Below are 27072 nucleotides of genomic sequence, written 5' to 3'. Positions count from 1 at the left end.
GTCCGAAAACAACAAAATGTAAATGTACGCCCCCCTCGGGCTTTATACTTCCTCACACTGAAGAGCCCGCTGAGGAAGCTATGTATAAAAGTTGTAGAATGGAGATATCCTTTTTAAATTCATGCATTGTTTTATGCACTGAAAATGTTTCTTCTGGGCTGCATGCCTAATAGGGTGCAAGAGAAAAGAATGCAGGAATGTTAGTCTATCAAGGTCAAAGTTGAAAAGACTAATAGAATTATGTTGTGGCAATATTGATATCTGTAAATTACTTTATCCTAGACTGAAGCTCATTAATGAGATCAAATCAACTTTCTTCAACTAACTGTATGATTGATTGACAGTTCTTATACATTCAATATAACATGTCGATCAAATATTATTTAGATGTACCTTTCAACTCAGAAGCACTGAAGGAACTTTGATGGCTATATGAAGGTCATGGTTGTTTTTTGTACAGACTCCTATCTCTACACATATTCTCCACCTTAAATAACCTGGACCTGGTTATCAGGACAATTTCAGTTTCATTCAGAGTAAAATCATTATTTACCTGTTGGTGGATGGAAATGCTAAATATATTTTTCAATGTTAGGATGAGCGAACAAGAGCTATTTATACTGTTTGAGTAAATTTTAGATGCCTTCTGTGGATGAGTTGCAGGAAGAGTGTTGCAGATTGGTTAAAGAATGACCTCTTGGACAATCTTGTCCACCAATGGTCTATTTGTGTGTGATGGATTAACCAACTAAACAATATTGGCTATGTAATCTCTGGCCACCTAATTTACAAACCCAGTCACAAAGAAAGGCAACAAATTTTTCAGAATTAGATTTTTTATCATCATGATGGCATGTAAATTAAGTTTTATATTAGGGTTTATAGATTTTCCTTAACTTGACCCACAGCATTCGAATATTTAATTCTTATTACTATATTTGCTAATTGTGCTGCACTTGCTGTATATACACCATATCCAAAATCAGATACCAACGAAATAAACATGACTCTGGTAAGTCTTTGTGTAACATGTATTATTTAGTTTACTGATTAACTCTAAGTGTTCCCTTACCAGGCACTGATACAGGTACATACGAAAGTGGACAGTTAAAGGACATGCATGCACACTCCACAAATTCCATTATATCCCTGCAATTCAGAAATTATTTATTGAAATCCATACATACCAAATTTGAAGATAATTTGGATAATATTGAATAATGAAAACAAAGCAGGACATCAATAGAACGCCCTGCAAAAGGCTGACATGTTATGTATCCTATGTTCTTCCATGTATCAATACATTGAAAAGGTCAATTGGTAAGGTTTCAGATTAAATGGCATTTTAGTGTAATTTAGAAGCCTTTGGTATATTGTTAATGTTTATATTCTTTATGCTGTGGGAGACATATGTGTACAGAAGACATCCAAGAATGGTTGATAACAAGCTCACAGATAATATTGCTCAACTAGCTGTGGTGTAACATCTTACTCAGAGAATGGTCGTTGAGTTATACAATACACGAACAAGACCTGATTGTCCAAAATTTGCATCATTTTTCTTACCAGATAGGAATCATTGATATTAATTTCTGGCAATTTTGATTGTTTCGTTTGTAAACTTTTTTTCAGGAACATGTAGAGTATGTATTTTTAGTGATATTTACCTTTGAGGCAATTCTAAAAATTATAGCCTATGGTTTTGTGTTACATTCAGGCGCCTATCTACGGAATGGTTGGAATATTTTAGATTTTATAATTGTTGTTATAGGGTAAGATAATTTTTTGTACTCAGTTTCACATCATATAATTAATCAAAGGACAATACAGTTTCAATACTGAAATAAGACAAACGGTGTTGATATTACAGCTCTAAGTCTGTCTGTATTTAATTATACGCATTGCCGTCGCCCCTGTCCGTCCATCGGTTTGTCTGTCTGTACACATTTCTTGTAGCCACTATAGAGGCCACAGTTTTTATCCAATCTTGATGAAACTTGTTATGCATGTATATATTGATTGGATCTCAGTCAAGTTTGATTTTGGTAATTATCAGAAGAACGGTTTTGGAGTAATTGCCCTTGAAAAAAAATAACCACATCAAATTTGGTTTGTATCCATGATAGAGGCTAAAGTTTTTATCTGATATTGATGAAACTTGGTATTCATGTATATATTGATAAGTTCTCAAATTTGGTAATAATCAGATGATAGATTTATTGCCCTTGACTTAGTAAAAAGGCTTAAGATTTGGCTTGTAGGCACATAAGAGGCCACAATTTTTATCCGATCTTGACTAAACTTGGTATGCATGTAGATACTGATGAGATCTCAGTCAAGTTTGAAATTGGTAATAAGTGAATGAACGGTTACGAGTTATTGCTGTTGTGTGAACGTCGATGAGACCTTGTTCATGTTTTAATTTTCTGTTTTTGAGCTTTTGTCTGAGTTAAAAAGATTATTTGTAAATTCATTATTGAGCCACTACAGACTTTGTAATCATTTCTGACAGACGGTAGTGGGCGTATAGAGCCTGGCAGGCTATTATTTTAGTCATTTTGACTATTTTATGTTGTGATCTCTGCACCTAAATGTCACTTAAGGAGTATGTACTTCAGTACATAATTAAGGTTTTGATGTTACAGCTCTAAATCTGTCTATATTGTATTTTTCAGTGTAATTAGTATTATATTAACTTCTGTAAATAATAAAGGTTTTGATGTTAAGGCTCTAAGAGCATTTAGAGTATTAAGACCATTACGGCTTGTATCCAGAGCACCAAGTAAGTCCTTTTCTTTTCATGTGCATGTATATCTGCCTCATTGAAATCCAAACCAAATCATACAAATGTGATCCTAAATCTTCTCAAAATTTCTCAATGTTATGTTTTGAGAAAAAAAGAGCTCTGATTATAAAATTGGTTGGTACCCAAATATTTAGAAGACTTTAATATCCCTTTGAATGGTCACATGTAAACAATTTGATTATATTTTCAGGTTTACAAGTTGTATTAAACTCTATATTACGAGCAATGGTGCCTTTATTACACATAGCACTTCTGGTTATATTTGTTATCATTATATATGCTATTATTGGATTGGAGCTGTTCTCAGGAAAAATGCATAAAACCTGTTTTTACAAAAATCCAAGTAAGTTTAGCTATTGATAATATTTCTTTGGTTGGATGTGGAACCAGGACAAATGAATTGGAACTCAATTTTATCCTTTTAAGTATAAGCTATGATAGTTCTTAAAACGGCTCATTTAAACTCATTGTAAACTTCTAATTTCAGAAACTATAGCCTTTGAAGAACCTCATCCGTGTGGACGTGGGTTTCTGTGTGATGATGCAGTACCAGGTTCAGTGTGTGATGAATATTGGGAAGGGCCTAACTTTGGTATTACCAACTTTGATAATTTTGGTTTGGCTATGTTAACTGTCTTTCAATGTATTACTATGGAAGGATGGACTGATGTACTTTATGATGTAAGATTATTGTTTATTCCACAGTATAATCTTGAATTGCTCTCAGAGTTAATTCTATATCACTGCAACTGTTAGCCTCATTTTGGCTCACAACTAACCTATTTCGTCAAACTACCATCTTCCTATATATACACACATAATGATTTTATTCATCAGATACAAATAGGTATAATTTGACTTGTTTGTGATTGGAAACTTATTTCTGGAAATATCCAAAGCAGTTGCATTTACAAGTTGCCTTCCTCCTCACCATTCACATGACTCTTAATTAGAAATATGGAAAAAAGAAATGGATGTATTTTAAAAATCATTTTAAAACCCCTGTTATTCATCAAGCATGTTTGTTAACAGTCTTCAGTAACATCATATACAGTATGTCAAACAGGTAATATAAAAGTCAAGGTTAATCAAGATAGTTACTATAGTTAGTATATTGATTAATGTTTATATATTGTAGGTAAATGATGCTGTAGGAAATGAATGGCCATGGATTTATTTTATTAGTCTCATTATTATTGGTTCTTTTTTTGTACTCAATCTTGTTCTTGGTGTGTTGAGTGGGTACGTTCTCATTTTCTCTATAATCTAAACAACAACTAAAAACATATATGATTTGATTAAAATCAGTCAAATGTCATCATATGTCATACCAATCAATTGATGTCCAGACTATGAAAGAGACTGTTTCACCATCCATTTGACCAAATGTACTTTAGTCTCAGAAACAGAATATTTTTAGCTAAACCATTCAGTAATAGTGTTTCTCACTATCGCAATTTGAGCTGCCAAATCATGTGCGTCCAGAATTTTCTTCATTTGAATAACAAGATGACTTGTGTTTTCTTGACACTCTGCCATATCTAGAAAAGATAATGACAGAAATAGAAAGTGAAATTCTTAGATATTTTTGAAGGAATTATACGATTTTTGTACATTTCTAGTTCTTCTCTTTTTTTCAGAGAGTTTTCTAAAGAAAGAGAAAAAGCTAAAGCTCGTGGAGATTTTCAAAAATTACGCGAAAAACAACAATTGGAAGAAGATCTTCGTGGTTATTTAGATTGGATAACGCAAGCGGGTCAGATTTTAATATTTTGATTTAAGGCCACATAATAAATTAAAAATCATACCATAGATGTTTCTGAATTTTCAAGCATGCTAATAAATTTCTCTTCTACAAGCATTTTATTAGCAAACAATATAAAAGGTTAATCATTACTTGTATGCTTATTGATGGGAAAGAATTTAAGTGAAAATCAACAGTATTGTTGTGAAGGATACAAGGATTACAAGGAACCTGTCTACAACCAGAGTCTTGGCTAAACCTCGTGACCTTATGTTTACATGGGTTATCTGTACCCAATTACATCATGGTTGATGCAATAATGAGGGAATAATTCCTGATGACTGTGTGACAGTGAAACATTAACGTTAATAAATATGCTAGTAGTATTGTTAACTGTAACTATGATATTTCAGATGATATTGATCCAGAATGTGACGAAGAAGGTGAAGAGGTTATAGCTACACCTAGACATAGTAAGTATCAGATATATATATATCTGTTGTTAATAAATATATATATATATACTTCACTATGTAGTAGCCAGGATACCTCACTATATAGTAGCCAGGATACTTCACTATATAGTGGCCAGGATACCTCACTATATAGTAGCCAGGATACCTCACTATATAGTAGCCAGGATACTTCACTATATAGTGGCCAGGATACCTCACTATATAGTAGCCAGGATACCTCACTATATAGTGGCCAGGATACCCCACTATTTTATAGCCACGGAGAGGTGGTGTGAGTAGCATCATCACTATATTTCCCAATATTCACCAGATGCTACTGCTACTATTATCTCAAAATAATGACCTGTGTTCTATATCTATATCCAATGTTATTGTAGATAAAAGTGAAGATGTAACAGATAAATTAGAAGAAATAGATGCTAGTGAATTAACACCATCATGGTTTCAACAAAAAAGGTATGGTATATAGTTTATTTTGTTGAACTTTTTAGTTCACTATTATATTGAAGATTACTTTAATGAATATTAGGCTAGCGAGTCTTGATAAAAACAGGTGTATCATCTTGAAACCTTGCAAGTAATTGTTTGCCATTGAATGTGGTCTGATGCTCAGGAGTAGACATTATTAAGACTTTTATCAATGTAGTGCAAATTACCTCACTTCTTACATTGTTCTTATAAACAGCAGTCATAGTGCTACTATAGATAAATTTAATTACTATGTATCTTGAATTAATTATTGAAGGAAATTATAATACCTGCATTTGCAGACACGATTTCGTGCTTGAACTATTCATTCAATAAGCATTCCTAATGCACTGCCAGGTTTTTTGTCTATTTTAGATTTTTATTTGAAAAATGGAATAGAAGATGTCGAAGGTTCAGTCGTAAAATTGTGAAATCCCAGGCTTTTTATTGGATAGTTATTGTGTTAGTGTTTTTAAATACATGTGTATTAACTTCAGAACATTATAGACAACCAGAATGGCTGGATAGCTTTCAAAGTAAGTGACCACTTAGTTACATTGTCAAACCAAATACACTATTTTCTCTCTTTTAAGATTATAACGATTTACTAAATTACATTATAGTCTAGGAAGAGTTAGAAAAAAGCTATTACTGTTATATTGATGTATTTTGGTGTTTTACAATTCAAGACTTTTGCAAGTGGCATTCTGACGTATGGTCATATTTTTCATAGTCAAATAGATCTATGGATTCAGTCACTTAGTAGAAATAGAAATAGATGAAGTCTAATTACATGGTATTTTTTATTTTTTTCATTTCAGGTATCGCTAACCTGTTTTTTGTTGTTTTATTTACATTTGAAATGCTGTTAAAGATGTACAGTTTAGGCTTCCAGGGCTATTTTGTATCTTTATTTAATCGATTTGACAGTTTTGTTGTATTGTGTAGTATATTAGAAGTCATATTTATCTATACAGAAGTTATGCCACCTCTTGGTGTCAGTGTACTCAGATGTGCCAGATTATTACGTGTCTTCAAAGCAACAAGGTAAGTTTGTTATTTTTGAAATTGACATAAAGTTGTCTGTTGATAACTTTGAATGAAGCTAGATAATTTTGAATCATGACAAAAGGAAAGTTTCATGTTAGCCAACCTTGTGATGATTGTAGATGGAAGAAGTGGTAAAGGGTGTCAGAGATAGAGATGTACATGTACAGAGATTTAAGAATAATTTGCAGGCATACCTAACAGAATAGTCTGCTTTGTATACTCTCCAAATCCTTCAACAGTGCCCTGTAAGAATCGCAATCTTAGGGGCAGAGATAACAATATGGCTTTGTCTTAAAGAAGGTTTGTCAACATGTCAATTTTTTCTATTGTAGATATTGGTCATCTTTACGAAATCTGGTTGCTTCCTTGTTAAACAGTATGCGTTCTATTGCCAGTTTGTTATTACTACTCTTTCTATTTATTGTAATATGTGCCTTATTGGGGATGCAGTTATTTGGTGGGCGATTTAATTTTGACGATACCCAGATGAAACCTAGGAGTAATTTTGATGAGTTTTGGCAAGCATTGCTAACAGTCTTTCAGGTAAACCAATTCTTAGATTAAATATATCGTTTCCAGATTCAATTTCAAATTATTCTTTTCAAAATTTTCTGTCATCAATATTCATGCAATTGAAGTTATAATTGTTGACAATGAAATATGTACAGCAATAAAAAGATATTGTTCTGCAAGTGTTATAACTTTATTAATGAAATTGTAGATATTAACTGGTGAAGATTGGAATGTAGTAATGTATGATGGTATCAGAGCCTATGGTGGTGTTGGTGGATTTGGTGTTGTTGTTTGTTTATATTTTGTCGTTCTCTTTATTTGTGGAAATTGTATCCTTTGAACAACAAATTGGAAAGTATAATTTGTGATAGCAATCATTCAAAAAAATCAATTTTCCAAAACTAAATATTCTTAAATGTAGTAAAAAATTTGATAGAATTGAGATAGTATGGGAGTGAGAGACTAACTAGGACAGTCTTCACCAATTTCTCTCATTGAATTAAAAAAAAAATTCATTTTCAAAATACAGGTAAATTTTTCAGATTGATAAAATTCAAAATTCTATGGTTTTTATTCAGTTTCCTTAACCAGACATCAGATATTTTACTGAATGTCTTCTTGGCTATTGCTGTTGATAATTTAGCTGATGCTCAAAGTTTAACTGAGATAGAAGAAGAAAAAGCGGAAGAGAAAGAAAGAACAAGATCAGTAAGAAGATCAAAAAGTGTCAGTCCTGTTAAAGATATACCTGTAGGTCACATTTTCATTCAATAAAATATTCAAATTGTACCAGTATGTGTTTAAAATTAACTATTTTTTTGAATGTCTTAAGAATTATGATCCTAGTGTAAAAATCAGCAAAGAGAAATAATGAGCATTTGTGGTATGTCTTTTTGTTAAGTAAATGGTAATGATGTTTTATTTATTTTTCAAGATGATGATGTGAATGATAATGATGATGTAGATGATGTTAATGATATTTTTTTATATTTATATTACAGGATGATGATATAGGTGATGTTCATGGTAATGATAATATTTTTATTTTCTAGGTTGATGATATAGATGATGTTATTATTGTTATATGTATTTTTCAAGAAAATGATGTGAATGATAATGATGATGTTAATGATATTTTTTTATATTTATATTACAGGATGATGATATAGGTGATGTTCATGTTAATGATAATATTTTTATTTTCCAGGTTGATGATATAGATGATGTTGTATGTATTTTTCAAGATGATGATGTTAATGGTAATGATAATATAGATAATATTAATGGTAATAATGATATGTTTATATTACAGGATGATGATATAGATGATGTTAATGGTAATGATAATATAGATAATATTAATGGTAATAATGATATGTTTATATTACAGGATGATGATATAGATGATGTAAATGGTAATAATGATACGTTAATTTTACAGGATGATGATATAGATGATGTTAATGGTAATAATGATATAGATAATGTTAATGGTAATAATGATATGTTTATATTACAGGATGATGATATCGATGATATGTTTATATTACAGAATGTTGATATCGATGATATGTTTATATTACAGAATGTTGATATCGATGATGTTAATGGTAATAATGATAAATTAATTTTACAGGAGAATATATATTTGATGTTAATGGTAATGATGATATGTTTATTTTACAGGATGAGGAGGTAGATGAAGGTGTTGATGTTAATGGTAATGATAATTTAGATGAAGAAAAAGCGTTGAGCAGGAATCCAAGCAACAGAAGTCGGAGGTAAGTTTTGGTTCAAGTTGATATAAAAAAGTGTTATCTGTAGTCACATATGATATGAATTATTAAAAGATTCGTTCATGAAGAACAACCATTAAGCCAACAGTTTGATTCACTGTACTGACAGACAAAGATATTTTTATACTGTTGTTAACCATTACCCTTTCTTAACATAAATTGTCTCTGTCAAATTAAGATCAACACTTATAATGTATTTTGTAGAAGTAGAAGAGAAAGTGCTGATCATCATGTTCGTATTAAACTATATGATGATGATACAGATTCAACTGATTATCGCACCAATAAAAAGATGCCTATTCAAGGTATAGTATTTTTAGCCATACACCTTAAACATTGTCATTATTCTGTGTTAAATAATGTGAGACTGTATTGTCTTTATAGGATATATTCATTTAGATATTTTACCAGCTAATAAAGCTTTAAACAGTCAAATTCAAAATGATTTCATTTGTTTAATTGATGAAGCCATGTTTTATTCTAGAAGATACAGATGATGAAGAGAATGATGAAGAAACATCTGATTCATCAGAAACATCTGATGATGAGAATGATGAAGAAGATGAAGATGCACAAACCACTTCAACCCAGATGAGACCACGTAGAATGTCAGAGATACATATATCTGATAAAATTAAACCAATACCAAATGCCAGTTCCCTTTTCATCTTTGCTCCAAATAATAAGTAAGTTGTTTTGGAACAAAGTAAAAATCTTTTTATTATTCTTGGGAAAAAGTGCTTCATCTTGACACTCTTGTCAATCAACTTGAATTTTTACTAATTGTAACGAAGAGATTTCAACCAATTATGTCACAAATATGTTTTGAAATGGTTCGGAGATGTGTTTTATCAAAGCAAAGTTTGCAAAAAAACTGGAAAATAGCAGTCTATGTGAACATCACAAAAATCAAGATTTAGCCCATTTAGTAGTATATAGTTACATGTATTATATATTATTATAGTTATAGTTAAACTTGGACAACTAAGGTTGGTTGATGAATGATTCTGGCTATGAGTTATTCAGAAATTTATTTGTGTATTTCAGATTCCGAATAATGTGCCACAAGATTTGTAATCATTCATATTTTCGTAATGTAGTCTTAGTTTGTATTCTGATCAGTAGTGCTATGTTGGCTGCAGAAGATCCACTTCAATCCAAATCACCACGAAACACTGTAAGTTGTCAACAAGATCTCAAACTTGGGGGAGGGGGGGGGACATCATTAGGACAACAAGCCAAAAAACGCCCTGAAGAAGAGCAAATCTAATGTTTATTGATCAATTGATCTTGTCATTAGTCCCAATATTTTCTCGTTGCCTAGATACTAGTAGTATATGTTAGATCTTGTCTTCCAGTGATGAGAGACATTATAAATGATTTTCTTAACTTTCCTTCATAATTCAATCTAGTAAACTCGATTCTAACACCAAATGTCTGAGATGTAACATATTCTATATTTATTTCAGATTTTAAACCATTTTGATTATTTTTTCACTACTGTTTTTACCATAGAAATTATCATTAAAGTAAGTAAAGCTAAGCTAATGAATATGGTAAACCTTATGTCTGTAACTAATGCTGACAAATCTCCTGATTTCACTCCTCACCTTCATTTTTCTTTATGTTTTAAAAGTTTAATGGAAAATTTTGTGCTAAACCCTCTTTTACATGCGTTCACTTTTTGGCCTCCTATATTGTTTTGAATGAAGTTGTACACCTATAAATGATTTCTGTGTTATTATTCCAGATTATAACAGATGGATTAGTGTTACATGAAGAGTCATTTTGTCGAAGTTTCTTCAACATTTTAGATTTATTAGTTGTTGCTGTGTCTTTAATTTCATTTCCACTCGAGTGAGTACTTACATTTCTAGCCTTTGTGTCAGACAATTCATTGTGGTGCTCAAATGACAATTTGCATCAAACTTTAAAGTCAGTATTAGACAATAGTACACCTCTTTCTAGTTAGCATTAAAGTTAGATTGTATCTTGTATCTGAATCATTATACACTACTAATATTACATATAAAAATAATAATATCAACTATGTATTTAGAGCTGTTTCATCATGGAGGTAAGGTTTGGTGTCCACACTCAAAATATATCTATGTGCCCTATTCATCTAAATGTTTCTAAGGCTCACAATATTAATGTTAAGGAATCAACAAATTTCCGAATTGTAATGATAATTGATTTTGAAATTAAGCTCACAAGCTAGACTTCTGTGTTGAAATAAGAATTGCAGATTGTAGATATTTTCAAAGTAGAATCTATAATTTATCTTTTTAAATATATGAATTCTGTGTGTGAATGATTAAGAAAGTTCAAGGATTGTTGAGATTGTCAGTGATGTAAATGAGAACCTGTATGTCTGTGCACCTCAAATCCCTATGCATTAAAAACAGGGGGAAAAAGGAACCATGTTATTTTTGTTTTTCAAACATCATTTCTCCTCTTGCACACTCCAGGATATTTTTTGTCATTATTGGCCAAGATGCATAACAGCAGAAAGTAAAACTCAATGTCATTTATTTCAGTTAGGTTGCTGACACTTGATGTTCAATGTACATTATATATTATAATTTGCGCTGAACATTCATTGTTTATGAAGAAGGACATGCTTATTTTTGCAGAGGACCTTATATCACTCTGTGACTGGTTTTCCAATTCTTCAAAAACAGTTTTAAAAAAGAAATATTCACCACTAACCAACTCGCTAAGGTTTTTACATAGGGCCTGATATGCTATAATAAAACTGTATATGAAATTGATACAAGAGCTATATGTCAATATGATGTGAGCACCAATGTCACTTAGATATAAATATTGATAATATATTCACTCTTCACTGTTATGATTGGCATACTTAATGTTCCTTGCTTAGATGTTAAAAGAGTTTAGGGTTTTTGTATTTAACATCTTGTTAAGAGTGTACAACGATTATTTGGTATACATATAAGTTAGGTTATAATTACATTAGTATTGGGTGTTATAGAAGATACTCTTGGCCAAGGTTACTAGAATACAAAATTTATTATAGAAAAATTATTATAATATTAAAGACTATAAAACTATGCTAACAAATATTGTGTAAAAATGTCAATATAGGTCACAAATGAAGCTGAAACATACATTTATTTCTTTTTATTTAAATATTGGAATATGATCATTAATACTGCATTTTTTATTTTCAGTTCATAGAATATATCTACTCCATTCGTGTAACTATTTACGTTTTATTTGAATTTTTCAGTCATGATGCTATCTCGGTTGTGAAAATTCTTCGTGTTTTGAGAGTATTACGTCCACTACGTGCCATAAACAGAGCTAAAGGATTAAAAGTAAGTATTTGTGTAAAGTATTGCTTAGAACAAAAATATCTTTAGGTACTTCAGTCTTCTTACATGGGAAGCCATATAAGACGTTGGCTTTGATATTTTGAATGATACTTTAATGAGTAGACAATTGTAATATCACACTTGAAATAGATTTTTTGGAGTAAGATGGCTGAACAATATGAACGCTAGTATAATTTGTTATGAGATCTTGTTGAGTTATATCATTATATTAATATATGGTCATATTATGTTACAGCATGTTGTACAGTGTGTTATTGTGGCAGTTAAAACTATCTATAATATTATGTTAGTGACATTCCTGCTCAAGTTTATGTTTGCTGTTATTGGTGTACAGTTATTTAAGGTCAGTTGCCTTCTAGAAATTATTTTAATTTTTGACTAAATTACTTAAATCACATTTTTTTTTAATTAAAATTGGTAAAAAATGTTATTTTTGCAATTGTTTAATAAAGTTTAGCATAAGAAACTTAAATAGAAATATTCAAAAAGATTGAAAAAAATTTAATTGAAAAGCTACTTTTAAAGTGTTATTATATCTTGCTCAATACATGTATCTCCTCAACTTATCCTATGTTGATTAATAACTGTTTTACAGGGGAAGTTCTATAGTTGTACAGATCCTTCAAAATTAACAGAACTAGACTGTCAGTAAGTATATCACTTTTTAATAATACAAAAATATCAATATTATTTTACATGTTATTTGGAAGTATTTCTAGGTAAATTCCAATGTTAGGTCTTTCCCAAAACTGTATTTTGTGAAGTATGTTTTCCATAAAAACTTATTTTGTATGTCACAGACTTCAATTAAAGACTTATTAGTAATTGATTAACAAATCTTTATTTCAGAGGGTACTATGTCGAGTTTCAAGATGGAGATTTCAGAAAACCAATAAAAAAAGAGAGAGAGTGGGAAGAAAATGCCTTTAATTTTGATGATGTTTCTCAAGCTATGCTCACTTTATTTACTGTTGCCACATTTGAAGGGTGGCCAATGTAAGTTGAATAAAGTATTATTTATTTTATAATGCATAGAACATGCTTAGTACAGAAAAGATTTGATTTGATAATCAAAACTTCTAAGATTTCATGAGTCCCTCAAGGCTTTATCCTTAGATTGAAGAGTTTATAAAGTTGATTGTATTTTCAGGTTATTATATAAATCTATAGATTCTAATGAAGAGGGAATGGGACCTATACATAACTACAGACCTGTGGTAGCCATCTTCTATTTTGTCTTTATTATTGTTATTGCCTTCTTTATGGTGAATATCTTCGTTGGTTTTGTTATTGTCACGTTTCAAAATGAAGGAGAACAGGAGTACAAAAACTGTGAACTTGATAAAAACCAGGTAAATAATGATTTTGATGATTATTCTAACGCCCACATTATAATGTGCTTGTCGCCCCTGTCCATCCACAATTGGCTTGTGAACACAATAGAGACTACAGTTTTCATCTGATTTAATGAAATTTGGTGTGAATATTTAGTATGATTTGACGCATATTGGTGACTGACCTTGATATACTAAAAATGTATCAGGAAAGTGGACGTATCTTGCTAGGCAACCACTTGTTTATATGAGTTATGGAAAGAGAATTCCATGTTTCTTCAATGAAAACTTTGAGGATTTAATTGATCAAATTTATCTAACCAATGGAAGAATTATAATAGTTGTATGTGAATGAAACAGATCTTATTCATCTGTTTTTTCATTCGTCTTTTACTTTGAAACAAATACATAACATGCTACACTTTTTGTAGTTCAACAAACAAAGAGTTAATATATTTGGATTCAATTTTACAGCGAAAATGCATAGAATTTGCATTAAAAGTGAAACCAAGTCGAAGATATATACCTAAAGCTCGAATACAATATAAAATTTGGTGGTTTGTTACGTCTCAGGCATTTGAATATGGTATTTTTATTTTAATTATGATCAACACCATCGCACTAGCCATGAAGGTTTGTACCATAAAATCTTTTATTTTTATCCCATTGATGCCCTAAAAAAAAACATATCAACTTAATACTGTATTAACTTACCTTTTTATATTTGTTTGTAAGTTTCAGTGTGTTGATTTAAAAGACGTAGCTTATAAATCCTGAAATATTTTGTTTATTCATTTTGAATACATGAAATGTTTGTGGATGATTTTTAGTTTTGAGGGGTACACAATAGTAGTAGGTAATTTAATTTAATTTTGTGAAGACTTCACCTCCTCTTAGATTCCTGGTGTTCAGAAAACCTAGGATGCTAAAAGAATTGATTTGATCTGATTTCAGTATGATGATCAAAGTATACCTTATTCTAAGTCATTAGACTACCTCAACATGATCTTTACTGGAGTCTTTACAGTGGAATTTTTACTCAAATTAGCAGCCTTCAGATTCAAGGTTAGTTATTTTAACTGCTACCCACAAAATGGAAGGTTGATCGTTCTGTTAATTTTTTTCGTCCATACTTACTGTACCTAATGTAATATCTAGTTAATGATCCCATGTAATTATTAATAATAGGCAAAAAAAAACAGTATATTTTTGGAGGTATTGAATGGATGTGCTGTTAATCTATTCTTATATGCTATTAAGTGATTGGCTTTGTATCAGTAACAAACTCATCAAACTTGACACATGACTAGTTATTATGTCTGACAGACAATCTAATATTCATATCTTATTTTTCAGAATTATTTTGGTGATGCGTGGAATGTCTTCGATTTTATAATTGTACTTGGTAGTTTTATAGATATTATTTATACTGAAGTCAATGTGAGTAACGTTCAATTTCTCCATCTCTATTACATTATTCAGCAAATTTAACTTTTTATTATCAAATCTAGCTTGTGGCTTTTTATAACTGCACATATTTCTGGTGATGATTACTAATAGTATGTTCTTCACCCACAATATCATTTATAATACTACTAATCTAATTGATATTTTTTAGTTTAGATAAGAATGGAGTTTTTATTATTATTCTTGCCATTTTACTAATCATTCAGGTTCCTGTGGATTTGAAAGGAGTTATTTGTTAAGGGTATAGATATCAAAATTTATCTATTATATCCATATTTTGTATTATTTGTGTATTGATATAAATGTGCAATTACATAAACATCAAGAATCAATTTCACTGTTAATAGTATAACATCAATATCAAATTATTATAGTATAAAGATCGTTTTGTATAACTATGTACATCAATATCAATTTAGCATAGAGTAGATATCAACTTGTATGAGTATAAACATCAATATCAATTTGTATTACTTTAAACATCAATATCTATTTATGATAGTATAAACATCAATATCAATTTGTAATGGTATAAACATCAATATCAATTTGTAATAGTATGAACATCAATATCAATTTGTAATGGTATAAACGTCAATATCAATTTGTAATAGTATAAACATCAGTATCAATTTGTAATAGTATAAACATCAGTATCAATTTCTTATGGTATAGATATCAATTTATAATAGTATAAACATTAAAATCAATTTGCATTAATATATGAATTATAATGGTACTAAAAATCAATAAAAATCAATTTGTAATGGTAATGACAACAAAAAATTCTCACTGTTGAAATAGTGCTAAATACATCAATTGTAGAGCAATATAGAAATATTAAAACATGTTGTTGTTAGAGTTTCACGCTATATGATCTTCAGACAACTGACTAATTTTCAGCCTGAAGTTGTGACAATTCTACTTCTAGTAGTTCTATTTTTATATTTCAATTTGTAATGGTATAAACAATATATATTTGTCATAGTGTAAATATCAATATCAATTTGTTATGATTTAAATTTCAATATCAAATTGTTATTGTATTATCATCAATTTCAATTTGTATTATCATAAATATAAACATCAATATCAAATTGTTATTGTATAATCATCAATTTCAATTTGTATTATTATAAATATAAACATCAATATCAAATTGTTATTGTATAATCATCAATTTCAATTTGTATTATTATAATTATAAACATCAATATCAAATTGTTATTGTATAATCATCAATTTCAATTTGTATTATTATAAATATAAACATCAATATCAAATTGTTATTGTATAATCATCAATTTCAATTTGTATTATCATAAATATAAACATCAATATCAAATTGTTATTGTATAATCATCAATTTCAATTTGTATTATCATAAATATAAACATCAATATCAAATTGTTATTGTATAATCATCAATTTCAATTTGTATTATCATAAATATAAACATCAATATCAAATTGTTATTGTATAATCATCAATTTCAATTTGTATTATTATAATTATAAACATCAATATCAAATTGTTATTGTATAATCATCAATTTTCATGGTATAAACATAAACATCAATTTGATATAGTACAACAACAATCTGAAAAAGTAACAACATCAATATTGATTTGTTATGCATAGGGTATAAACATTAATATCAATTTGTAATAGAAGAAATTATGATAATATAAAAATCAATTTGTAATAGCATAAACAAATTTTAATGGTATCAATATCTATTTGTTATACATAGGTATAAACATCAATATCAGTTTATATAAGTGTGAACACCAATATCAATGTTCATGAAAAGTTTTTTTTTAAACTGATAAATTAGGTACTTGAACTGAACATGATTAATATAGTTTTCGGTAGTAGAAATGTCACTTAGTATCATTTAGCTAGTAATTTAGTACTAACATAACAGACTTTATACATTACTAAAAACTACTGTATTTATATCCAGGAATTTTCGGATGATCCTCATAAGGTAAACCAAATACTGGTCCTCATTTAGATAATCTAGATATTATTATATTTATACTGTATCAATGTGTCTTCAACAAGTATAGATTGAGCTTTTGTTGTGTTTTATATGTCTTTAAAGATAACTTCTTGTCAGGGCTGTTGATTGGGTGATTTTTACTAGTTTTATTTTCAAGCTGTTTCATTTGACTGAAGTTTCAAATGCCAGTTCTGAATTTTCCGGCAAATTCAATTGGCATTACCAAGTCTGATCCTATTTAAAACACTTGTTTCCAACTTTCCTAAGGAAGAAAAACTTTGATCCATAAGAATAGCCCAGGCCATCAAATACTTCGAGTTTGAACTTCCTCTTAAGGGCAAAACAAGTTATTCTGAATCAAACCTTGATGTCAATTTTATGATATTTATGGACAAGTCATTTAGAGTTAGACTTTGGGGGCATTAAATTAAGTATAAAAATTCTTCACCAGAAATTCTGTTACAACAGTCCTGTATATAGTTTAAGAAGAAGTTTGAATAAAACCGAGTTAAGGGTCTTGCGGGATAATTGTACTAAGAAATTTTGAAATTTTTTTTCATAAGAAATATGAAAATTTGTTTTTATTTTATTCACATAATGCCAAGGCATGATTGATTGCATATGAGCCTCTTTAAGCATTTGACAATTTTCCACAGAACAAAAGAGCAGATAATTTGAGATCAAGCTAAATATGCTAAATATTATCGAACATAGATATAGAGCTAACTTAGTGCTTCTCATGCTTATAGTTAATAATGCATATCGGTAGATCCTAGAGCAATTCCTCCTAACACTATACCTGACCCTTCCAAGTTTCTTATTAGAAGCAAATGCACTGTTAGGAGATTATATATATTTGCGATTGTGTCTTGATGCACACAATATAACTGTTGCCTTAAAGGATGTTGATATAACCAGGCTTAAAATGGGTAACTGCGCTTGGATATTCAAAGTTTTTTATGCGCTATACATAGTTGTTGCATGATGTTAATAATGAATGTCCCTATAAGAGAGCACAATGTCTACAATATTGTGTGTGATTGACATGTTTAATCTGGTCTACACCTCTAATCATGAGTCACAATCGACTGTGGTGACCTTGTGAAAAAATATGTTATGCTGAAACAATTTTATCGAGCATATTCCAAAGACATGACTTTATTAAAAACCTTATGAATTGGTTTTCACTGTATCTTACCAGCCCCAACCATTTCATATGCAAATTCCCCAAATTATGTATGCATTATACGTCTGGTATTTTGAGCATTTGACCTGGCATATCTCTATATGTATTAAACCATGTTATGAAATGTTACATTGTTTGAGCACTATTCACTAAGTCCAATACTTCAGTGGTCTACCATATTATAAATGTAATGATTAAGTGTGCTCACCATCTTTGGTATGGGAATGGCCTATTCAATCAAATTAATGATCTTGTTCAAATGTAAAATTGGAAAATGTTTGTCAATATGTTCTGCTGTTGAAAGATCTTTTTTATTATTTTGTTTTGCATGTGAAATCTCCATTGTTAAATTGTAGTGCATGAAAGATATTAGGTTTGATTGCATGATTAATTTAGGTTTTAACTTGCATGATTGTTCAATTTCTTGTTTAGTCCAGTATGTTAGTCATAACAATTGTTAATATTTCAATTAATCCATCAACTGGCATGTCTTAAAATGCTTAAAATTAAAAAATCTATCTCTTCAGTTACCTTTACCACATTGAGAGTCTTTGAAAATTATATGAAAATGCTTGCATGAAGAAATGATGCCTTTTTGGAATTAAGTTTGTGCTTTCATGGAATCTGATGAAATATGCCTTATTTTCCTCAATGAATTAAAAAAAAAATCTTAAGTTTGCAGCCTGGGATTCATTATGATTGCAAATTGCTTGGAAATTTTTGAATCTATTTTGCCTCTTTGATTAAGTTTTTGTCATCAATCCAATTCTGCCTTTGACTGAGCCCTGTGTTGAACAACCTGAAAATTGCTGCCTGGCCACCATGCCTCTGCGCCCTTGCTGCCATCCCTCATTATTAAAAAGTGAATCAAAAGAGTTTTTCAATGCGCAATTGTCTGTGCTGTAGACTTATAAGAAAGAAATTTAAATCTGTAGTCAATAACCTTTATTGAGACCCAATCTATATCTAGAAAACCTCTTGATGTTGACATCAAAATGTTTCAATTCTACACTTCTGAAAACTACTCATAGACTAAAGATCTAAATTCTTATTACCTATTATCTTAATCCATTCCAAGTTTGAAAAAAAATTACCAGACTATGCTCTGTATATGGTTTACATCATTCTTTTATGATCAGATGATTTGTTAATTCAATTCATTCATCTTCTAAAACATTCAATTGAAAATATCAGTCCAATTTACCACTGTACAAAGGTTTGTCCATATCTATGCCTGCTACATTGGTCTTTTATTGTATTCAAGTGAAGAAAATGTTCATCAATGTTTTAAATTGTTCAGTATTCTCTCTATTACTCTTCAGGATGGTCAAACTATTATTAGTATTAATTTTTTCCGTCTGTTCCGAGTTATGAGATTAGTGAAACTACTGAGTAGAGGAGAGGGCATTCGCACCTTGTTGTGGACATTTATTAAATCATTTCAGGTAAGTGCTTGACTTATTTTGTACTTATAACTTACAAGTCAAATTGATCTTGACCTACCAAAAGAAGCTGCAGGTGCAGTTACATTTGACATTATTTTTATATGCCCACATCTCTCTATGTGGATGTATATTGTCGTCACCCCTGTCCGTCCGTCAACATTTGCTTGGATGTTATTGGAACTAAATCGAAAGGTTTTAGAAAGATTAGTTTACTTCTGATTAAATTCAAGGCTTTTTCAATATTTAGGCCTCTTACGTCAGTTTTGAGGAGTTATCGCCCTTTAACCTCTATACAGTAAGTGCTTTTATCAACATCAATTGCTCGTAAACACTCTGTGCATCTGTCGGTCAGTCAACATTTGCTTGTAAACGCTCTAAAAACTAGATTTTTTGATGGAATCAAATGAAATTCGGTATGTGTAAACATATTCATAAAACAAAGATCAAGTTATTGCCCTTGCTGCAAAATCTTGAATATGCTATTACTCTCTTAGTTTTCAACCGATTTTGATGAAACTTAAAATGGATGTTATTGGACCTAAATCGAAAGGTTTGAGAAAGTTTAGTTTACTTCTGATTAAATTCAAGGCTTTTTCAAGATTTAGGCCTCTTACGTCAGTTTTGAGGAGTTATAGCCCTTTAACCTCTATACAGTAAGTGCTTCTATCAACAACAATTGCTCGAAAATGCTCTAAAAACTAGATTTGTTGATGGAATCAAATGAAATTCGGTATGTGTATACATATACATAAAACGAAGATAAAGTTCGAATTTGAGCTATTTTCCTCCGTTAGAATCAGAGTTATTGCCCTTGCCCCAAAATCTTGAATATGCTATTACTCTCTTAGTTTTCAACCGATTTTGATGAAACTTAAAATGAATGATTCGTTTTTAACATCCGCATGCAGTGAAGGGCGTTTATGCTTGTGGTCCACTATCTTTGTAATTCCCACAATAAGTGAAGTGATATTGTAATTCAGTACCGAGTACCAATTGATATGTAACCAATTCATATGTAACAGTGTCTTAATTGTTGATTATAATTCTATTCCAGGCTCTTCCATATGTTGCATTATTAATTGTAATGCTCTTCTTCATCTATGCAGTTATTGGAATGCAGGTAACTATGTGTGATTTGTAATAAGCAGTATATAAATGAACAAGAAAGATAAATTAGAAGAGAAAGCTTTTTTTCTAGTTCAGTGACGTCTTTTACAGGTATTTCTATGTTTTGAAGATAACTTTCATCTTCTCTGTGAAAGAGTATATCATTGATATATATTTTGTATCAATGAATTTTCTTTCAGATATTTGGTAAAATTAGATTGGATGATGATACACAAATTCATCGAAACAACAATTTTCAAACCTTTATTCACGCATTATTAGTATTATTTAGGTAAGTATTTGGTATTTGAATGCAGTCAGTGATAGCAATTTGTTTTCAAAGCAAATGTGGCATAAGGAATTTCAAGTAGAGCATGTAGACCAATTCTTATTACTACTTTACAAACTAAAATTATTAACTCTATCTCAGATTTTCTGTAATAATTGGAATATTCCATTTTGCATGAAAAATATCAGTGAAATACCAAGATGATTAAGAAAACACAAGCCTTAAAATCATGAAAAGAATATATTTTGTTATGTTTTATAGGTCAGCGACTGGTGAAGCATGGCAAGATATTATGTTGTCTTGTACCAACAGTGAGGGTGTTTTGTGTGATCCTAGAGCTGATTCCCATTCTATCAATGGTACCAACACGGAATCATGTGGCTCTGACTTTGCTTATATATATTTTATATCCTTCTATGTGTTATGTTCTTTCTTGGTAAGTATTTAATTTTATTAGTTGAATTGTAGGCTAAATGTGTAAAAAAAAAAGCCTCCCTTTTCTACAGGCTACATATGTTGCAGATTGCTTGGCAGGTGTAAATCATATATCTTGTTTCTTTATTTGCTGATACCAGATGTCTGATTTCCATTCTGAAAGGAGCTCAATAAACAGGTATAGACGACAATGCCCCTTTAACTTTCTTGATATTGTTCACTCTATTTATGTTGTTATCTACACACAGTTATTTCTAATTGTAATTGTTTATATTTTCAGATTATTAATCTATTTGTTGCTGTTATTATGGATAATTTTGATTATTTAACAAGAGATTGGTCTATATTAGGTCCACACCATCTAGATGAGTTTGTGCGTTTTTGGTCAGAGTATGATCCTGAAGCAAAGTAAGTTAACTTGGATGTTATTGGAGGTTGATTTTTAAAATGATTAGGGAAGAGGGGAGGTAATGTGTGAAAGTTGAATTTCACATTTTTGTAAATCAATCAAAAAGTCTGGCTAAAATTACAGTTAATCTGATGACCTATTTTATATTTTTTGGAGAACATCTTATGATATATTTTTATGTTTCTGTTCTGTTACAGAGGTCGTATCAAACATTTAGATGTTGTAACTCTACTTAGAAAAATATCCCCGCCTTTGGGTTTCGGAAAACTTTGTCCTCACAGAGTTGCCTGCAAGGTTTGTATCTTTATCATGTCTTGAAATCATGCAATCATAATATTGAAATTGAAATAAGGAAAGTGTCATTAAAATACAGGTACTTAAAAGTTCTGACAAATGTTAAAATTGGTGCCTAGCCAATGGCTTTTCTTGTAGACTAATTTGCTGTATATTGTTGAATGTGTGCTCAATCTCTAGTCATATACTATAGTTAGTGAGTCAGCTTGGTCTGGTAGTGTTTTTTTTTTTATGCTTGTGTAAATTGTTCTATCAATTAATAGATGTTTATATCTATTGTGTGTAGTCTTTTTTTAAGTTTTCACAAATTTGAAACATCATTTCATGTTTTTTTATAGAGATTAGTGTCCATGAATATGCCATTAAATAGTGACGGCACAGTGACGTTCAATGCAACATTGTTTGCCTTGGTACGTACATCATTAAAAATCAAAACAGAAGGGAACATAGATCAAGCTAATGAAGAATTGAGAGCTGTAATTAAAAAGATATGGAAAAAAACCAGCCCCAAACTTCTAGATCAAGTAGTTCCTCCTGCAGGTGATGATGATGTCACTGTGGGCAAATTCTATGCAACATTTCTTATACAAGATTATTTCCGCCGCTTTAAAAAAAGAAAAGAACAGATACAGAAAATACAGAAAGGTCAAGAACATGCTAAAGCTTTACAGGTAAGTAATTTGTCAGCCTTGGAACATTTTAGAAGACATGGATTGGCATGACCGATAATGTAAATTTCATATAGGTTTATAAGTTCTAAAACACCAGCTATTAGACAGGAAACAGGAATCTTAAAAGTTATCCATGGGAAAAATATTATATATCAGTTTACTGATATGTGTTATAGTTAATCAGTCTGTCCTCATATATATTAGATATATCCTATCTTTTTTAACTTTAAAGGCTGGTTTACGAGCAGTACATGATCTAGGACCAGAAATAAGAAGAGCTATATCTGGTAATCTTGATGAAGAAGAATTCCAGGAGAAAGAAGTTGAAGAACCTATGCATAGGGTCAGTTTCTTCTTTTTTTTAAAACCCATTTCAGAAAAATAACAGTCAATTTGTGAAATTTACACTGCCTGGAATTAGGAAATGCAATTGCAGATATTTGATGTTCAATAAATTAACTGTGTTGAAAATTATGCCAATGTAATTTGGCTCTTTTTCATAAATGTTTACCTTTTTACAACTTGATGATATTCTTTTTGGATGGTTTCTCAATGTTTATTTGATAATTTAATCTATTTACAGAGAAATCACACTCTATTTGGTAGTGTAGTGAATGCCATAACCAGTAGCAGTAAAACCATTCTTCCCTTTTTAACACGAACACAATCTCTGTATGTAAATTCAACACAACCACAAGACAAACCTACACCCAGTGAATCATGGAATGCCAATACCACAGTTCCGCCAAAAAATGTTGCCAATAAAACAGTAAATGGAAAACCAGGAACCAATGCTGTCAATCATATAATTAGTGCTGATCATCCCTACTCTAACCACGTTCCATCCCATAATATTAAACCAGTATCATTAGTTTCACAGTTCATAGCACAACAGGAACCTGTTACTAGGTAAGAATTATATAAACCTTTGGATCATTTCCTGTATTATATTTGTAGACCTATTTATCAGGACAATGTTAATGTAATTAATGTTAAAAAAAAAGAAATAAGTATAAATTGAACCAGAAATTGAGGTTAAAAACTGATTATAGCATGAACATTACAATGTAAAATGTGTATGGAAGAATATCATCCCTTTTCATTTAATCAAATACTGGTACCAAACTGTGATATAAAAATTGTTTTATTTTTTTATTTGTAAGGTATCATCTCTATCATTGTGTAAACTATAGTTCCATGCTCCATCTGTATCATTTTACATATTTTAGTTCCCATGTATCATCTTTATTATCATATTTTAGTTCCCATGTATCATCTTTATTATCATATTTTAGTTCCCATGTATCATCTTTATTATCATATTTTAGTTCCCATGTATCATCTTTATCATCATATTTTAGTTCACATGTATTATCTTTATCATCATATTTTAGTTCCCATGTATCATCTTTATCATCTTATTTTAGTTCCCATGTATCATCTTTATTATCTTATTTTAGTTCCCATGTATCATCTTTATTATCATATTTTAGTTCCCATGTATCATCTTTATCATCATATTTTCAAAAAATTATCTGTATTATCAGTTATGGTGTATATTTCAGTTCTCATGTATAAATTTGACTACCCATGTATCATATTATGTATATTCTAGTTCCCATGTATCATCAGAAGAGGAAGAAGAAGTAGAAGAGTCTGAAATAGAAGATAATCAAACGGAAGTTCCTGATTCTGATTTAGATACAGTAATCAGTCAATCTACAAGTGAACAACAAGTAACAGATCATAACATACCCCCTACAACTTTATATGATAAGAGACATGGTATCTATGTCTATAGAGAGTAAGTATTGATAGTCTAACTTACAGATAAGTTTTCTAAGTATTGGAGATATCACCTACCACACAGAGATAATGGTTGTGGGTTCTTTTTGGCATATAGAAATCTGGTGACCTTGTACAACTCATTGTTTCCATAATTCCAGAAGACTTAGCTTTAAATGTTTGGCAAGGAATAGCTTGTGATCCCAGAAACCTTGGTTATTGTCCATGTAAAGCTTATTTATGAGTGGTCAAGTTCAATGGTTTTTATTTTGATTATTCGTTTCAGTCTTCCACAAGAGGACAGTGATTATGAAAGAGAGCAAAGTCCACCAACACCTCCCCCTCCCAGGAAATTAAGTCGTAAAGGTGCTTCATTTAGATTAGCCTGTATAGGAAAACAAGAAAGCGATGAGAATCCATTGATGAGGAAAGTTGCTGAGCCTTTGAGATTAACTCAATCACAGGTAAGATTTATATTATAAGTTTGTATAGGTAGCTTCTTCTGTACTTTGAAATACTGCAGTATGATACTTCAAATATTTGACTCCAATACCAAACCATGAGCATTAATATGATATACTGATATGTAGAAGTTTATTTTGTTTGGATGTTTACATAATTATCACAAACTATGGTAAAATGATAAAATACTGTTAGAGATGTTTTTTGAGCTGTAGTTCAGATCGTTTTTAAAGTAATAGCCTGTAAAGAAAGTAGAAGACAATCTGAAAAAGCAAATACAGTTGTTTGGTGTCATGCTTTTGCTGTGGGTCTCTCCACTTTAGATTTGGAATGAAAGCATGAAAGTATAACAACCATTGACATTTATGGTTCCTATTACACACAATGCAATTAAAAGAAAAATTTTGTCAGAGCATGGTGTATAGGAGCTGTAGTAAGCTACAGAAATAAAAACAATTTTAAAAATCAAAATCTGCAATTTTATTGAGCTGATATAACCAGTTCTTCAAATTTCTAACAAATATTTTTGTTGCATAATTCAGGCAATGGCTGTAGCTAGAATGAATGCCGATGGTAAACAAAGACCAGAATCCAATCATCCTAATGCTGTTCGTATACCTCACAACTCTCCTGGTACAATGAGACGTATGCAAACAGGTCAGTATCTATTAGTTAACAATCAACTGACCAATGCGACTTCCATTAATTAGTGATTAGGGTACATTGAAAAGTACTTGATCTTACACTTATGTTTCTCATCATTTTTCTGATCCTTGTGATTTTTATTTACCATTTGTTATATGAAGTTGTAGTTAGAACTTGAACATAGGTTAAGGTGTCATTGATAACAGAATAGTGATGTAAGTTTGCAGTTAGGAACAATTTAGGATTCAATGGAAAAGGGTTTTGTTTATTTCAGTGAATAAAAAAGATCCACCAAACAATCGTCTTGATGCCTACAATATGGATGATGAAGGTCCATTGTATAGAAGTTTAGACAGAGGTCCTTTAACTATTCCACATCATGTATTGTCTCAATATCAAAGAGCACAACAAAGAAGAAGTAGTGCTGAAAGTCTTGTGCAAAAAGTAAGAATCGAATAATAATGGTGTTAAGAGTATTGTATTTATTTTGACAATTCTGTTTTGCTCAGACTATATTTAAATATGGGTATCATTTGAAGTCTGTCTTATAGAATAATTTTTCAAGATCTTGTTTTGTGTGCTGTTTTTGTTCATAATTCAAAGGAATAGAATGAAATGGAGTTTTAGGTCCTATATTGCAGTACCTCATTGAGCTTATGAAGGAACATTTAGTAATCATTTGTTAAGGTCACTTTTATACTTTGATACAGACCTTTGGATGGTTTGGATGACAGTTGTACTTATTATATAATGTAAATTTCAATGTTTTATTTTTTAAATTCACGAAGAGGGTGGGATTTTTCCCTAGATATATGGCTTAAATCAAAGACTAATCAAACTTGATATTGTGTTATTATTTGTAGGTATTAAAGAAAGAAGGATTAAACAGATATGTTGATCCTAGAATTTTACAACAAGAAATAGCGGAGGCCACTGATATGACACCTGATGAAATGGACCAAGCCGCTCGTGAATTAATACGTCATAAACGGGATAGCAAAACAAAACGTGAACCTTATTTGGACCATCTTGGTGGCTTCAGTGTTCAAGAAATAAAGGACTTTAATAACTACTCGTCACAAGAAAGACGACAGAGTCCCATTTCTGACCCTTCATCAAGAAATAGCAGTGTTGAGGATGCAGCATTAACCCCCAATAAATCTATAAATGTTACTGCCTTATAGCAAATATGATGTCAGAATGAGCTTTTTTTAAACTTCAATTTATTTATTTATTGACTTTGTGTGGAAGTGAGATAGAGAGTGCTTAAGGGTGGGTTGAAAATTTATGGACATTCTGTATTTTGTGAGAAAAGTGAATGA

At 30.5% G+C, this 27072-nt stretch overlaps 1 protein-coding gene across 1 annotated transcript; it reads left to right on the top strand.

The window, feature by feature from the left end:
- Nucleotides 1–26742, top strand: LOTGIDRAFT_51275 (hypothetical protein; the record flags this gene model as incomplete). Its single annotated transcript, XM_009059545.1, has 44 exons — nucleotides 1–93; nucleotides 658–670; nucleotides 909–1012; nucleotides 1633–1772; nucleotides 2676–2782; nucleotides 2997–3149; nucleotides 3294–3487; nucleotides 3945–4048; nucleotides 4447–4562; nucleotides 4964–5048; nucleotides 5411–5482; nucleotides 5870–6030; nucleotides 6316–6541; nucleotides 6877–7087; nucleotides 7266–7386; nucleotides 7656–7807; nucleotides 8750–8838; nucleotides 9058–9158; nucleotides 9338–9539; nucleotides 9901–10030; nucleotides 10323–10382; nucleotides 10604–10710; nucleotides 12110–12197; nucleotides 12451–12558; nucleotides 12811–12863; nucleotides 13065–13211; nucleotides 13366–13567; nucleotides 14024–14182; nucleotides 14504–14614; nucleotides 14906–14989; nucleotides 19531–19653; nucleotides 20708–20773; nucleotides 20961–21052; nucleotides 21311–21485; nucleotides 21765–21892; nucleotides 22091–22187; nucleotides 22526–22858; nucleotides 23091–23201; nucleotides 23442–23729; nucleotides 24424–24662; nucleotides 24930–25107; nucleotides 25648–25762; nucleotides 26025–26194; nucleotides 26614–26742. Coding segments are annotated over 44 exons (5937 nt in total), but the record flags the coding sequence as incomplete, so codon positions are not given.
- Nucleotides 26743–27072: the final 330 nt, after the last annotated feature.

This window comes from Lottia gigantea, assembly GCF_000327385.1.
Source record: "Lottia gigantea unplaced genomic scaffold LOTGIsca_4, whole genome shotgun sequence".
Classification (NCBI taxonomy): Eukaryota; Metazoa; Mollusca; class Gastropoda; family Lottiidae; genus Lottia; species Lottia gigantea.
Note: the sequence above shows the minus strand (reverse complement) of the source record. Positions and strands in the feature narration are given on the sequence as shown.